General features: G+C 36.0%; 2 protein-coding genes across 2 annotated transcripts; one reads left to right on the top strand and one right to left on the bottom strand.

The window, feature by feature from the left end:
• Positions 1 to 446: 446 nt before the first annotated feature.
• On the top strand, positions 447 to 7,311 carry LOC113743321 (cellulose synthase-like protein H1). Its single transcript, XM_027271303.2, has 9 exons — positions 447 to 830; positions 935 to 1,259; positions 1,523 to 1,648; positions 2,082 to 2,198; positions 2,307 to 2,519; positions 2,955 to 3,066; positions 3,779 to 3,966; positions 5,511 to 5,861; positions 6,737 to 7,311. The coding sequence occupies exons 1-9, from the start codon at positions 574 to 576 to the stop codon at positions 7,277 to 7,279; spliced, it is 2,232 nt and encodes a 743-aa protein (XP_027127104.1). The 5' UTR covers positions 447 to 573; the 3' UTR covers positions 7,280 to 7,311.
• A 6,128-nt stretch (positions 7,312 to 13,439) lies between these two features.
• On the bottom strand, positions 13,440 to 14,374 carry LOC140007025 (uncharacterized). Its single transcript, XM_072049709.1, has 2 exons — positions 14,236 to 14,374; positions 13,440 to 14,044 (listed from the first exon to the last, which is right to left on the bottom strand). Exons 1-2 carry the CDS (start codon positions 14,372 to 14,374, stop codon positions 13,440 to 13,442), a joined length of 744 nt encoding a protein of 247 aa, XP_071905810.1.
• Between the last annotated feature and the right edge of the window lie 1,813 nt (positions 14,375 to 16,187).

Raw genomic sequence — 16,187 nt, 5'->3', positions numbered from 1 at the left:
AACCCATAAAAGTAGGATCAATGTGAATAGAGATTATCCAATCAATATTACAACACACATATGCTGAGTACAACGTCTCACGTGTTGTGGGAAAATGTTAAACTAGCTATCAAGACCAGGATTTGGACATGAAGGTGTTCATTAGGCAAACACACCGTCAGTTGGGGCTAATGACTGACGTCTTATACTTGACTAGTATACCGTATTTGCACAATATAATGCTTAAGCTGTAATGTAACTCTAACAAATACTTCAAAATGGAAATTGACATCGTTAGTGTGTTATATCCTGATTTCTCTTCCATTTGAGCACACCTCAAACTAATTCATCTCAATAAAATTACATTCACGTCAAAAACCTCAAATATTATTTTGAATCCTTACGAATTGAGCTATCTAGCTAACTTTAGCGGTTCACGGGTTGCTTCTTTGGAAAAAAGTTAGCAAATGCTAGCGTGAAAAACAACTATAAATAATATATGGCCTATCAAACACAACTAAAGCGTAGTGGTGAAAACAAACTCCATCACCATCTGCTAAGGCCATCTTAGAAGTCTCCGCCATTATCCTTGCAATGTCCAAAACAGAAGCTCTTCCTCTCTATGAACGAAAACATCTAAAAAAGATCATTCCAAGATTAATTGAACTTACAATTCTTTTTCTTTGCTTTTCCCTTCTTGGCTATCGCCTTCTCCATCTGAAAAACCATGGATTCATATGGCTCGTAGCTCTTTTGTGTGAATCATGGTTCACTTTTATTTGGATTCTTGTCGTCAACATCAAATGGAACCCTATTGCCATCAAAACCTACCCCGAACGCCTTCTGCAACGGTGCCTAGCTAAGCCCTTAAATACATATTTGCATAGTATTTCTTGATTTGTGATTCGTTTTCTTTTACTTATGTGTTTTTTCTATGTTTTTGGTGGGATAACAGGAATTTGGAGCTGCCCCCGTTGGACATGTTTGTAACAACAGCAGATCCTGTTTTGGAGCCGCCGATTATTACTGTTAACACAGTAATATCACTCTTATCTATGGATTATCCAGCCAACAAATTAGCATGTTATTTGTCTGATGATGCAGCTTCGCCTCTTACTTACTTTTGTCTTGTGGAAGCATCCGAGTTTGCTAAGCTTTGGATTCCATTTTGTAAGAAGTATAATGTTCCTGTTAGAGCTCCTTTTCGGTATTTCTCCGACCAGAGTTTGTTCACCGGAAATAGTTCATCAGAATTCCAAGAAGATTGGAACATAATGAAGGTAATTTTAAGTTGGTATCCTTTTTTAATTAGATTGTGTAAAATGGTTAGTCATTCTAGACCATTGCTCCTAGATAAGTTCAGGAAAAAAAAAAACTTCAGGAAAATTAGCTGGTCCTTCTTGGCTTTTGAAAATGGCAGTTAAGAACTTGAAGTCAAGTCACAAAATGTCCCCATTTCTTTCTTTCTCACAAAATGTCCCCAAGGGTTGATATTGATGAATCATAAACATTGGGGAGTAAAGACAACGTACTTCTCCTGTAGGGCGAATACACACGGCTCTGCCAAAAGATAGAGGAAGCTGCTCAGAAATCTGTGCCATGTGAACTTACCGGAGATTTTGCAGCTTTTGTCGACATTGACAGGAGAAGCCATCCAACCATCATCAAGGTTGATTTTCTATACATTATAATTGTTTGGACAGGCTATTATTTAAAATATCATTTAAAATAATTAATATAATATTTTTTATAATGTGATATATGTGAGATAAAAAAATAATTAAAAATATAAATAAATAGATTGAAAAATATGTTTATGATACAAGTAAAATCTTCCAGGCTGCCTAAACCCTTGCAAAAACAATTCACACGTGAATGTAAATTTCAAGCATATATTTGTAACTAAAGTTTGTGAATGGAAGTTAACCTGTGCCAAGTTGCCAAGTTAAATACCAATTTGGTATTCTATTTGAATGAAGAGGGACTTTGAGATTTACTGATTTAGTCTCTAAGGTTAGCTGTACCACCAGTGTCATTCTAGTATTTTGATTTTCTTAAAGTGTTACACCTGTGGAAACTTCATTCCAAAATATGCAATGTAGGTAATATCGGAGAACAAGGAAGGTCTTCCAGATGGGCTGCCTCCTATTGTCTACATCTCCAGAGAAAAGCGCCCAAATCATGCTCACCATTTCAAAGCAGGAGCAATGAATGTTCTGGTAAAACCAAAATTTTACTAGAGTAGTAATCAATTTTCTGTTTTATTTTATTTTTACCAAAATGAATGTGCATAAACATTGATAAATTACTTTGGAAATTTTCAATAGGCAAGAGTCTCCGGTGTGATGACAAATGCTCCTGTCATGCTGAATGTAGACTGTGACATGTTTGCCAATAATCCACAAGTTGTCCTGCATGCAATGTGTCTTCTTCTTGGTGTCAAGGATGAAACGGACTGCGGATTTGTGCAGTTTCCCCAACAGTTCTATGATGGATTGAAGGATGACCCTTTCGGAAACCAAATGGTTGTGATGATTAAAGTAAGTAAATCTCATCATTCCTTCCACCAGCAAAGTTTTAATACTCAAACATTTTTTCCCTCAAGTATTATGATGCTATAAATCTTCTCCAATGTTGAATTCTAGAAAATGAATTTGATAACAAATGAATAACTTATTTGTTATTATGAAGTTTTACTCCTACAAATGTCGTAGAAAATGAAAGTGAAAGCTAGCTCCCTACAAAAAAATACATATACAGGGGTGAATTGTTAACAATATAAATTGCTGTAAGGCAGGTTAATTTGATTTAAGTGTAGATTTAGAATTACAAATGATCAGTGATGTTTTTTTTTTTTTGCAATGCTTTATTCTTCAAGAAAATATCAAGAAATGAGTTTGACAAATGCCCTTTGTAATTTACTTCACTTTGTCTGCCACATGCCATTTGAAAATTACTCCATTTTGTTTAATCAGTACTTGGGGAGAGGATTGGCCGGGCATCAAGGCCCCTTATACGGAGGGACAGGATGCTTTCATAGAAGAAAAGTCATATATGGCTCATCACCAGAGGACAAATCAGGCCATGGTATGAAAGCTATTAGCTGTCACCTTTGTTTTGTTTTCATGCACTAGGGTATCATCAATTGAAAGCTATTTCACGTTGGAAAGCATTTTTTGTTGATTATTTTGTACAATAAATACTCCTACATGTACAGAAAAATATCTATATACCTCTCAGGAGTGCTAAAGAAACATAGAAACAATAACAAAAAATTCATCTGAACACGTCTTGAGTGAGAAGGCCAAAGTTGGAAAAGGAATTGCTACTTCCTTCTTTCGTCTCAAACCAGGAATAGAACTTTTAATTACCTCACAGAAAGCGATGACCTTATTGTGCTGAACCGAGGAGTAATATTTAATTTTGAGAATCACTTGAAAGGATTAGGGGATCACAAGTTAGGTTCCGTTTAATTCAAACCAGTTCACGTAATTTGTACAACTTATATATATATATATATATTTATACAAACTTGTATAATTTTAGTATAGATTTGAATTTGTCAATTTATACAAACAAGTTGACGATTACATCAAAACTATATGAATTTATTCCAAATATAATAAGAATTATACGAAACCAATTTGAATTGAATAGAATTTAACTTGTAAGCCCCATCCTTCCACTTGAAAATCCTTTGTTATCAGAAGCCAATATGACACGCAAAAAGTCACTTTGTCACTTTATCGAATATGACACACAAAGGACTTGTGACATTCTATTGCACTATTATTCTCAGGAAAGATGAACATTGGAGATTTAGAGAAAACTTTTGGAAAATCCACAAAATTCAACAAATTTGTGGCTCAGGCTTTATCTTCATCAAGCAGAACTGCAGAAAGTCCTGAATCTATCTCCAAATCCATTGATGAGGCATGCCAAGTTGCTAGCTGTGGTTATGAGTACGGTACTTCATGGGGCAAAGAGGTGAGAACATTTTACCTACAATTTGCACTTTCATCCTTTTCATTTGTTTTTACTCTATAAACAGAATATACAATTTGTAGTTCATCATTTTCACTCTATAAACGAAATATTAAGATGGTAAAACTCAATGGATTTTATTTTTATTTTTGACTTTTCATACACACATATGTCCATAACATGCACATTTATATTTTTTAGTTTTCCTTACATTTAGAAAGTTTTCTGGTTTAATTTTACCTTTCCAAAAAAATTAACCTTTGAGGCCCTACTTAATCCAAAGTTCATAAAGAAATGAAACAACAATATTGTTTATGTTTTTGAAATTTGGTGCATTAAGGATACAAGATAAGTGTGCACACGTGCAAGGAATATAAATATATATATGAGTAAATTTTATATACACTGCGAATGTATATACTATCATGATTGGATGGATGACACATAAGCAAATTTTGAACTTCAAATTCAAATTTTGTGCATGTATTATAGATTTAATGGTGATAGTGTATACACTGACAGTGTATATAAGATTAATCCTATATATATACCCGCCATTCAAACTCTAAAATTATCACCTAATCTTGAATTACAAACACCATTCCAAAAAAAGTTATACTCTAGTGGCAAATAACTCGCTTTGTGTCATGGTGCCGAATAGAAGAAACTTATTGTTATCTAGCGCTAGATGGAAGAACCTTATTGTTATTTGTGAGTTTGGTGAGCTTATCTTGGGTCTGCTTGGGACCTTGGTTTTTTGGGCTGGTTTTAATAAATAATAACTTTGTCTATAAGAACCTCTTAAAACACCCCAAATTTTTTTAATACACATTTAGAATATCTCAAAACACTTATAATTTTTTCTTTTTTTCATTTCTTCTCCTTCCTCCTTCCCCCCTCCCCTAAGCTCACAACCCTCCATTGGCACTTCCGCTAGCCGGCACCTCTGCCACCGCCACCTCTCCCCTCTCCAATTTTTTTCTTTCCTACCCTCTCCTCTTTCCTCCTTCCCTTTCTCCTCCCTCCCTCTCTCCTCGTCCTCTCCTCTCCCCCCTCTTCCTCATTCCCTTCTTCCCCTGTCTTCCCTTTTTTCTCCTCTCTTCACCCAACTTCCTTGCCCTCCTCCTCCCCCACCCTCGTGTTAGGGTGAGAAAGAGGGCAGGAGAAGGGGTGGCAAGGGAAGGTGGAAAGAAGGAGAATGGAGGAGAAGAGATGAGAGAAAAAGAGAGGGAGAAAGGGAAGAGGGAGGAGGAGGGGAAAAGAGACGGAGAAAGGTGGCAACTGGTGGTGGTGGCAATAAGGATAAGAGAGAAAGAAGAGCAGATCTGGTTTGGAGAGGGAGAAGAAAATACACAATTTTTCTTCAAAATTTTCTTCAAAGAGGAAAGAAAGGGAAAAAAAGAAAGAAAAAGAAAAAAGAATTTTTTTAAATTTTTCCAAACCCTAAATACACAAAATTTTTCTTCAAATTTTATAATAAATTACAGTCAAATTTAATACACAAATCCCAAATGGATGAACCATTGTCCTCTTTTATATATTTTTAGGTTGGTTGGATATATGGATCTACAACAGAAGACGCACTTACTGGGCTTAATATCCATTGGAGAGGTTGGAGAACAATGTGGTTGACGACCAACCCAAAAGGCTTTCTTGGGAGTGCTCCATCATGTGGGCCTAATACACTGATCCAGCAAAAGAGATGGTCCACTGGACTTCTTGAAATACTATTCACTCCTAAAAGCCCATTCTTGGGAACTTTGCTTGGAAGGTTGGAGTTCAAGCAATGCTTGGACTATCACTATTTCCTTCTTTGGGGCCCAAGGTCGATCTTCGAAATATGTTATGCTGCTCTACCTGCTTATTGCATTTTGACCAACACAAATTTCCTACCGAAGGTAAAGGCAACTATTTATTGCAAAATATTTTTTCTATTTATTGCTTTTTGTCGTTCTCCCTTGTAAGGTTCAACTTTTGTGAACCGAAATATATCCTTTTTGTCATTTTCCTTTGGCAGTGTATACACTATTACGATTAGATGGATGACATACGAGTAAATTTTGAATTTTAAATTCAAAATTTGCACGTGTATCATATATTTAATGGTGATAATATATACACTGATAGTAATATAAGATTAATCCTATATATATATATATATATATATACACACACATTTGTCTTTGTTTTCCCGAGATATGCACAAGGGTGGATGAAGAGTTCAATATCCATTATCTATGTACGTATACTTATTAGCAAATTGTAACTTTTTATAGCCAACATAAACACATTTCTTTTTAAGTTTTTAACGAGATATACTCGAAAGGACGGAAGGAAAGGGATAATAAAGCATGGATTTCTTAACTCTGATTTTGAAATGTGGAAATAAAGCCCCTCAAGTCTTTCATTTCTTTTATACTTAAGCCTTTCAACTATTTAGTTGTATTTGATTCCTAACTAATATATATGATAGAAAGAGCTATATGAAATGAGAATATGGTATGAAGTAGCATTTTTCTTGATAAAAGTTGTCTACTTCCATTTTTACCCATCAATTCATTAGCATGTGGTATGAACGTGACACTTTTATAGACATATATGGTTGAAAAGTGATCCGGGACAAATTTTTAAGCTTTCAATGTGTAGGGATCTTAATGCATCACTTTCGTATGAGGGACTAAAAATAGATGCTATGCAATTGTTAGGCCTATTTGTAATTTTTTATAGGGCTCAAATTCTTGATTAATAACATATTAATTTTTTGAACATGCAGGTGAACGAACCAGCTATACTAATACCAATTTCCATTTTTGTGATCTTTAACACGTATTGTGTATCAGAATACATTCAAACAAATCAATCAATAAAATCATGGTGGAATAACCATAGAATGGCTAGAATAATTGCCATGACTGCATGGTTATGTGGATTCCTTAGTGTCATATTCAAGATCCTGAGGTTGTCTGAGACAGTATTTGAAGTTACAAAGAAAGAACAAAGTTCAAGCATTGAAGATAGTGATGAGAAACCAGGAAGGTTCACATTTGATAATTCACCAGTTTTTGTGCCTGGCACAGTCATTTTGATGGTAAATTTGATTGCTTTGGGTATTGGATTATCGAGTTTCATACAAAGGAGGGGAGGTCAAATAGAGTGGGGAATAGGAGAATTGGTATGTAGCATATGGGTGGTCTTATGTTTCTGGGCATTCTTGAAAGGGTTATTTGAGAAAGGAAAATATGGGATTCCATCATCCACAATTTACAAGTCTGCAGCTCTGGTATTTGTGTTTGTGCAGATTTACAAATCAAGTTGAGGAATATGAGACTTTTGTTGTTTTAAGGTTAACTGGTTAAGTATTGGTTTCATACTTGCATTTAATTTTTGAAATTCACATGTTCATCCAAGAAAGATTTCATCATTGACATTTTCTGGGAAAAGCACAATAAAAACTGTGGTATAATAACATAACACTTCATTTAAAAAATAAATGCGATGTATGATAATAAAATGCTTGAAAAACATGTTAAACATTTTTTCAAAACAGATCTTTTCATTTAGACGTATTAGCTTCAATCATATTTCTCTTTCTCTCTCTCTTTTAGACGTAGCTCCAATTTAACATGTTTTAGCTACTTGATGCTTCAGAACCTTCGGAGTGATCAAAATCTCATTTCCAAGAATTAGTACTTTGAAACTAAATCGATTTTTCCATATGGAAGATGTACTTGTATAGACTGCAAACTTCCACTCCATTGTATCCAAGACTAGCTTAACTAATAGAAATGGTAGTCACAGCTCCATTGATGGAAAAATTAGTTAGATGACTATGAAACATCTAGTTCAACTATTAAACAGCCCTTTATCCTTCTTTCTCCCTTGTAAGGCTTGATGTCTCCTCTTGAACTAGGGGTGAGATTCGATCGATTAATTGGTTAATTGAAATCGATCAAAATTGATTTTACCCTTCTAGACTTCAACCCGATATTATAATTGAGTTCAATTTTACCAAATTGAACTTGAATTGAATTAAAATTGGTTTCTTGAATGGTTAGCCATTTTTGTTCTTTTTTGTATTGGTATAAAACACAAAAAATCATACTTAATATCTAAAGAGTATATCTTGTGATTTATTAAGTTACTTTATATGAAACATAGAGTAATGGTTCATATAGTCTAAATAATTATCATGTATCCATATGAATTGTATATTGCATGAATTAAGTATACAAACTTATTATGTAATAAGTAATTAAATATTAGGCATTAATATTACTTAACATACTTCCATACATACATACATGTGTGTGTGTGTATTTATTTATATATATGTATGTATGTATGCATTACAATGAACTACATGATGTTCTATTTTTTTTTTTAATGAAAGAGTTGTGTTTTATTTATTGAAGCAATGAAAAAGAGCCAAAACTACAGAGTTTCCCCAACACGATGGTCTTTTTTTTTAATTATTAGAAGGGCATTAATATTGATTATTCACAATTTATGAGATAGTCAATAGTTAACAACCAAATTTTCTATGTATTTATATATCTATAATAAGTTCTAAAGACTAACATAGGAACATAAATCTCAAGGCATAAAAAAATAAGAATAATAATACACATGTATAACATATGCAAAATGGAAAAAAAAAATGAAATTGGTTTTGGTTAAAACTAATATTGAGCATGGGGAGGGGGGGATAGTTATAGACACCTTTTCATACTTTGTATCCAGAGTACTTCATTTACTTTCCTCTACGGTTTTGGGTTCTAGAGGTATTTACCACGCACTTCTAGAAAATCAATTTTAACTGAAATCAATTTCACTAAAATCGATTAACTAAATTAAATATATTTTGACCAGAAATTCGGTTAACCAATTTCATGCGCACCCATACTAGCTTGAAGTGAAAAAAAAAAAAAAGATAAAATAAAACTTCCATTGCTTACCCGTTTTGGACCATAGTTGATGCTATCCAGAGTTTAGGTTTTTTTGGTAAGTTAAAATTTATTCCCAAGCGTTAAAATGTACGTTACAATCAATACAATAAAACTGATTCACAAGGTGGAATCAGTCAAATAAACAAAGAGACATCAACAAAGTGATCTACAAGGTGGCCTTACCTGTTTTTTGATTGTAATTTTGGCTAAATTTTGGTTATCCAGAGCTTTAGTGATACAGACCCCATCAACTTTTGCAAGCAGCTTCACCAAAAACTGTACTTCCCCATGAAAATAAGCTGAAATTCTTTTACTGCCCACACGCTGCACAAAACTATCAGTGCAATTTTTGTGTTCAAACATTATAACTACGGTGCTGGTTTCTTGAAAATCATATGTTATAAATTATAATGCAGTGCTTAAAGTTATTTGTTTTTCAGGGCTAGGTCGTTGCCAATCTTTGATTGTAATTCCCCTAGATAATTTCTTCTCTACTAAGAAATTATGGAAAAAATAAAGGTTACTTGGAAGTTCTTTTCAAGGAGGATAACGAGGGGACACCACTCCTTCCCTCCCAAGTTCTACAAATTTATTTCGTCCACTTATATTGAAAAAGTATTCAATAATATCCTTTATAACTAAAAGTGAAAGGACTGTAAATTTTTTTATTTATTTAGTACGTAATTAATTTAATTCACTAAGAGTAAAAGTAAAATAGGTTTACATTTTAGTAATAGGATAAATCTCAAGAGAGGATTGGATAAGTTGGTTTTGCACATTATCCCCCTACTAATTAAATTTTAGCGAAATTTGGTAAATTCTTCTATAAAGTGTAAATTACCCAAAAGTATGTTCATATAGGACCATTATTTATAAAGTTATTACAGTTCATGTAATTTTTCTTGAGTTTGTTAGGGTTAGTGTTAGTGAAGTTTATTTATGGTGATTTTATAAAGGAAAAACTAAGTTGCAAGTTAAGGCTTTTGTGGCTAAAATTGCAATAAAATCAGAATTCATGGCCTAAAAATGGTAGGGAGAGAATCTAGGAAAGGGAAAATAAACAGACAAGAAGGATCAAGAAATAAGAGGGAGGGTCATCCAACACTACCCTACTACAAAATCATTGGTGATGGGCTACGCCAGGCAAGCAGTTAGCAACGAAGGAGATGATGACGATGATGGTGATGGCGATGAGGGTTAGAGTTTTTTTTTTTTTTTTTCATAAACTAAACCAGATTACAATCTTTGGAGCAAATGCCCCTATAGTCTGCCTGAACCAATTCAAGCAACCAAGCTGGAAAGTCTAACCTCCATTTAGCAGTTTCTTTCAGATTTATAGCAAACTTTGCTATATGGTGACTAACAGAGTTGCTTATCCTTCTAGTGAAGGAAAAGCAACATTCATAAAAACTGAGCTTCAGTCTTTTTATATCTGAGAGCACAGTTGCAATATCTACATCATCTTCCCCGCTATTTACTCTATCAATAACATGCTTACAATCTGATTCAAACTCTACCCTCCTCCACCCTTGTTGTTTGGCCATCAGCATTGCTGCTCTTAAAGCCAACGCTTCCTCCATCTTTGGGGTTGAGTAGTTTGTGCCCAACACTGCCCAAGCTCCCACTACTTCCTTCCGCCAGGTCCTTGCCACCAATCCCCAACCTGCTTTCTCCTTGTTTTGTTGAACAGCTGCATCAGAGTTTATCTTCACCCATGCCTCACTTGGTTCCTGCCATGCACTCAGCTCCTCCTTCCCTACGCCCAATAGCTTTCTGAACCACTGCTATAAGATCCCTGGCTTTAGCTTCGAACTGTCTCACATTCCTTGACTTCCATATCTGCCATAACAGATTAACAATCACAGCAATCCGCTCCTGTCCCTTCTCCCCATGCACTGCATCCCTCAGCTCCTCCCACCAGTGCCAGAATTTATCCCTGTAGGTCCCAGCCCCTCCCAACTTACTGGTGCCACTTCCCAGATAGCCTTGGCATGGTCACAAAAGAACAACAAGTGCTCAATAGTCTCTGGATGTTCCCCACAACAGTTGCACATATGATCCCCCTTAGAGCACCTTGCCTTTATAATTGCATTCACTGGCAGGATATCTTGTAGGCATTTCCAGATGAAATGCTTCAGCTTCTATTTTAAGTTCAACCCCCAAAGGAAGCTCCAGCTCTGAGCTAAACATCTCCTATTGCAGCTTGATTCAGCATTTCTCCTGACATAAGCCACCTTCTTTTTAATGCATTTTGCCAACTTATGACATGACTGTATTATATATTCACCCGTACTAGACTTGCTCCAATATATCCTATCTTTCATGTTACATACACTCAGAGGTATCCTCAGTATTTCCTTCCCTTCATTCTCATCAAAAACCTGTGCAATCAGCTCCCTATCCCACTTGCCATCGTTTATAAGATCACTTACCCTCTGAACAACCACCCCCTCAGTTCTTGGAGTTTTTACTCTCCCACCCTCCGTGTTTGGTAACCACCTATCCTCCCAAATATCAATTGACTTTCCATTCCCCACTCGTTTCCTTACCCCCTCCTCCAGTAATTCCCTCGCCCTCAATAAACTTCTCCAGTACCAGGAATCTGTACCATGGCACTTCATTGTCCAAATTGAAGTCCCTTTAAAATACCTTGCCCTCATGACCTTGCTCATCAGCAAGTTTGGCCTGGTTAAGATCCTCTAGAGCTGCTTTGCCAACAAAGCCAAATTGAACTCATGCAGCTCCCTAAAGCCTAAACCCCCATCACCCTTCTCCTCAGCCAACTTTCCCCAGCTCAACCAGTGAATTCTCTGCTCCTTCTCCTTTTGACCCCACTAGAACTTTGCCATCTCAGAGCTAATCTTCCTGCACAAGTCCTTAGGTATCATACAACATGACATTACATAGATAGACAAAGCCATGAGGACTGACTTGAGCAACACTTCTTTACCAGCCTGGCTCAACAATTTCTCTTTCCACCCCTTCAACCTATCTAATGTTTTGTGCCTAATAAACTCAAAAGTCTGCCTTTTGGATCTCCCAATGACCATAGGCAGTCCCAAATACCTGCTTTGTTCTAGCTACTTCATCCCTTGCAGTTCTCTCATTACCCCCTCCTTGTGTCTACCCATCACATTCCTGCTAAAAAATAGAGAAGATTTCTCAATATTGATCAGCTGTCCAGAGGCTTTCCTATATACCTCTAATATACTCCTTAGCTATTCCGCCTTCATAACAGATGCTCTACAGAAGATCAGGGAATCATCTGCAAAAAATAAGTGAGACAGCCTAGGAACCTTCTTTGCAATCTTTATTCCAGACAGCTTACCCTGCACCACTGCTTGGTTCAACAGTGAAGAAAAACCTTCAGCACAGATCAGGAATAGATAAGGAGACAAAGGATCTCCCTACCTCAACCCTCTTGTTGGCCTACTAAAACCTCTTTTCTGACCATTAAAATTTATAGCATAGGTGACACTAGAGACACACTGCATCATCCACTGAATCCACTTAGGATAGAATCCCATTTTCATCATAACTTTGGCCAAAAAAAGTCCACTCTACTCTATCATAGGCTTTAGACATATCAAACTTGATAGCCATATAACCATCCCTCCCAGTTCTTTTGTTTTAAGGAAGTGAATGCACTCATGAGCTATCAGAACATTGTCCAAGATCTGCCTACCAGGGATAAAAGCAGACTGAGACTGACTAATGCAGTGATTCAGAACCTGCTTAAATCGATTGGTGATCACTTTAGAGATTATTTTATACAACACATTACACAGGCTGATAGGTCTGAGATCTGCAATAGTACTAGGTGAGACAGATTTGGGGATAAGACTAATCAGAGTCTCATTAATGGACTTAAGGATGAAACCAGAAGTAAAGAAACTATTCACAGCATGAATGATATCAGTTTTTAAGATTGACCAAAACTTTTGAAAAAAGATTGGAGACATACCATCTGGTCCAGGGGACTTATTTGGATGCATCGAAAACACTGCTTGACTGATCTCCTGCTCTGTAACCTTCCTGGTGAGCTCCCTGTTCATCTCATTAGTAATGGTTTGTGGAATCCTTTCTAAAATTTCAGAAAAATCCTCAGGTTCCTCTGTTGTGTAAATCTGCTGAAAGTAGTCCAGTATCTCTTGGCATGTTTCCTCCTCACCCTTACACCACTCTCCAAACCTATTTTGCAACACACCTATCCTATTCATCCCCCTCTTCCCTGCCACCTTAGCATGAAAATAACTGGTGTTCTTATCCCCCTCTTGCAACCACTGCACCCTAACCTTTTGGCTCCAATATATCTCTTCCAGTTTATAAGCCTCTGCCAGTTCCCTTTTCAAACGTGCTAGCTTAATCCTGTACCCGTCACCTTTACACTCCTTTACCTCTTTGATCTCTTGTTTCACTTTGTTTATCAAACTCTTAGAATTACAGCACCTCTGCTTGCTCCAACTGAGCAAATCCACTCTAACTTTTTTTATTTTGGCCTGAACCATGAACATCCTTGATCCCCTTTGCTTACTCCCCCAAGCTCCTCACCTCCTCTATATCACCATGTTGCAGCCATCTTCTATCAAACACAAACCTCCTCTTCCACTTTTTCCTTTCAAGCTTAGTATCCAACAACAGGATACAGTGATCAGAGGCCTCAGCCTCTATGTGTGCACAATTTGCTTTCCCAAACTTCCTTATCCATCCTTTATTTCCCAGAATCCTATCAATCCTTTCCTTCATCTCCCCCTCCCTCTTCCAATTGTTGCACCAGGTCCAGGGGACTCTCTCATAACTAATGTCCACCAACTCATTACCATTTATAAAGGAATTAAAGTCTTGAAAGCTCACATCAGCTCTTTGTCTACCACCCCACTTTTCAGCATTTGATCTGATGTCATTCAAGTCTCCCATAATTGCCCAGGACTCCCCCCAAATGCACCTCCTCCTAGCTATAACCTTCCACTGTTCTCTCCTAATACTAGCATCTGCACTAGCATAGACATAGATGCACCACCATTCAGCACCTATCTCACTATCATCTATAAGTAATTCTATAGTAAAACTGGTAAACAACACTTTTTTAACCTTTAACTCCTGTTTCCACAGCATTGCCAAACCTCCAGCCAAACCTACAGGATCAACCACAAAGACATTATCAAACTTAATCCATTGCTTAACACTGTTCAAAAAGTTTTTTTTCTTTTTTGTTTCTGACAAAAAAACCAAAGATGGAGAGTGAAGTCTTATGACTTCCCTCAGTTGGGGAACTGTCAAGGGGCTCCCCACATCTCGACAGTTCCACACCATAGCTCTCATTTACCACTTGGAGCCCCAAAAAGGGTGGGCTCCAACCCCTCAGCTAGTTCCATCCCCTCACAGTTCCCTTCATCAAATATTATTTTCTTCATATTTTCCTTCTCTTCCTGTTCCTCCCTTCCCTCCCACTCCATACTCTCCATCTTCCTTTTCCCCCTCTCATTCCCCCCATCCACCTGATTGACTTTCACTAGAGGCCTTCTCCTACTTACTTCCACTACCAGTCTTTTCCACGTTTTGTTTGTCCTATCCAGACCTTTCTTTCTACCCTCTGCTTTCTTGTCTTCTTCTTTTCCTCTATTTCCCCCTTGCTTCCTTTACTCTTCCTATCATTCCCTAGCAGAGGGTTAGAGTTTGCATCTTAGGATTTTCAAAGAAAATTAGGGTTTTCTATTTTGGGGAAGAGGAGACTAGTTTTGGAAATGGGTTGGGTCATTTTAGTCAATGGGTCGTGCTAGTCAAAGTCAAATGGGTCAGAGTAGTTGGGTATTTCTTTTTGGGACTGTCTAAGTGAAGTGGGCCAATTTTGGTTATTTGAATTTGTTACAATGAAGACAATACAACTGGGGTTGAAAATAGTTGTTGGGCCTATTAAGTTTGCAAACAACTAATTGGTCTTATTTAACAGGCTAATCACTAAAGTGTTAAGAATTTCAGTGTAACTAAAATCATGAGGCCCAATACAACTTTTGGTTATGAGAATTCAAATTTTATTTCCACAGCCATATCTAAATTGGTCAAGGCCAAAACGATATTCTTTTATAAGGTCCAATTTGATTATATCCATCCAATATTGGCCTTGCTTGGCAAACAAGTTTTTGGCCAAGTTTATCCGCTATAAATTTTTAACAATTTTAACTACAGTAACTTCAAAAAATTTCTCAAAGTTTTTAAACTATACACTTCAAAATATCAAAAAATTTACACATTTCAAAAAATTTTTCTACAAGTTTTATAGTAAGTTACAGTAAAACTTTAGATAAACACAAAAAAAAAATTCACTTGTCAAATGGGGCCATTATTTAACAAAACCAATAATAACTTTTGTAAGATCAAATATATTTTTAAACCCAAGTTCAAATGAAAAGGAATCCAACTATTAGATAGGCCTAACCTTTGGGTCAAGCCTGAACCCAAATGCAACTAAAATCCATTCAGGACCATTTATACATAAATGAAAACTTAATTAAAGCAACCTGTCATAGAAAACTTTCTAAGTCAAAAAACCCTTCTAAAAAGGTAATTTTTCCATATCAGTGGACTTTCCAAAATGGAAAGTTGCCATTTTGGGAAACATTTTAAATACTCTTTATAGATTCTCCAGACATGAAAGCTAAGGTATCTAGCATAAGAAAATACACTTTATGTTTAAGAAATGCAAACTAACCAGGACAAACATGCCTTTAATATAGGTACAAGGCAAGTGTAAGAAGCGTTAAGATTATCTCACACAAGCAATCTGAGTTAAGTAGTGTTTACTACTCTGTGTTTTCCGAAATGTTAAGCATGTGTTTTCTTACGTGAAAAATCTTACTTTGATAAATGTAAAATGGACCATGTATGCTTATTTGAGGTACTTTGTTATACTATGAAATATGAACTAAGTGTTATGTTTTCATAAAATGAAATGAATTTATGTTATGATAAGTTTTGAATGGTCATGAAATAGACAGTAGGGATTATAGTCCTACTATATTATGACAATCAGTGAAGATCAAGGAAAATACTTGATCGATTATGGATGGTCAATTGTAACCGTGTGCCCGACCTTTGAATCGGATATGGGTATATCAAGTAAAGATTGAGAAAAATGCTTGATCTACTGCCCTCTTTGAAGGGATAAAACTATAGGTTGAATATTCAAAAGTCAGATATTGCATGCATTTGTTTATGAACTATGTTTTATGAATTGAAATAATGTGATTGACATGTTATATGATTTGCCAAACTTTTTTA

The sequence above is a fragment of the Coffea arabica genome, chromosome 5e (genome assembly GCF_036785885.1).
Source record: "Coffea arabica cultivar ET-39 chromosome 5e, Coffea Arabica ET-39 HiFi, whole genome shotgun sequence".
Lineage (NCBI taxonomy): Eukaryota > Viridiplantae > Streptophyta > Magnoliopsida > Gentianales > Rubiaceae > Coffea > Coffea arabica.
This window is presented reverse-complemented; position numbering and strand designations above follow the sequence as displayed.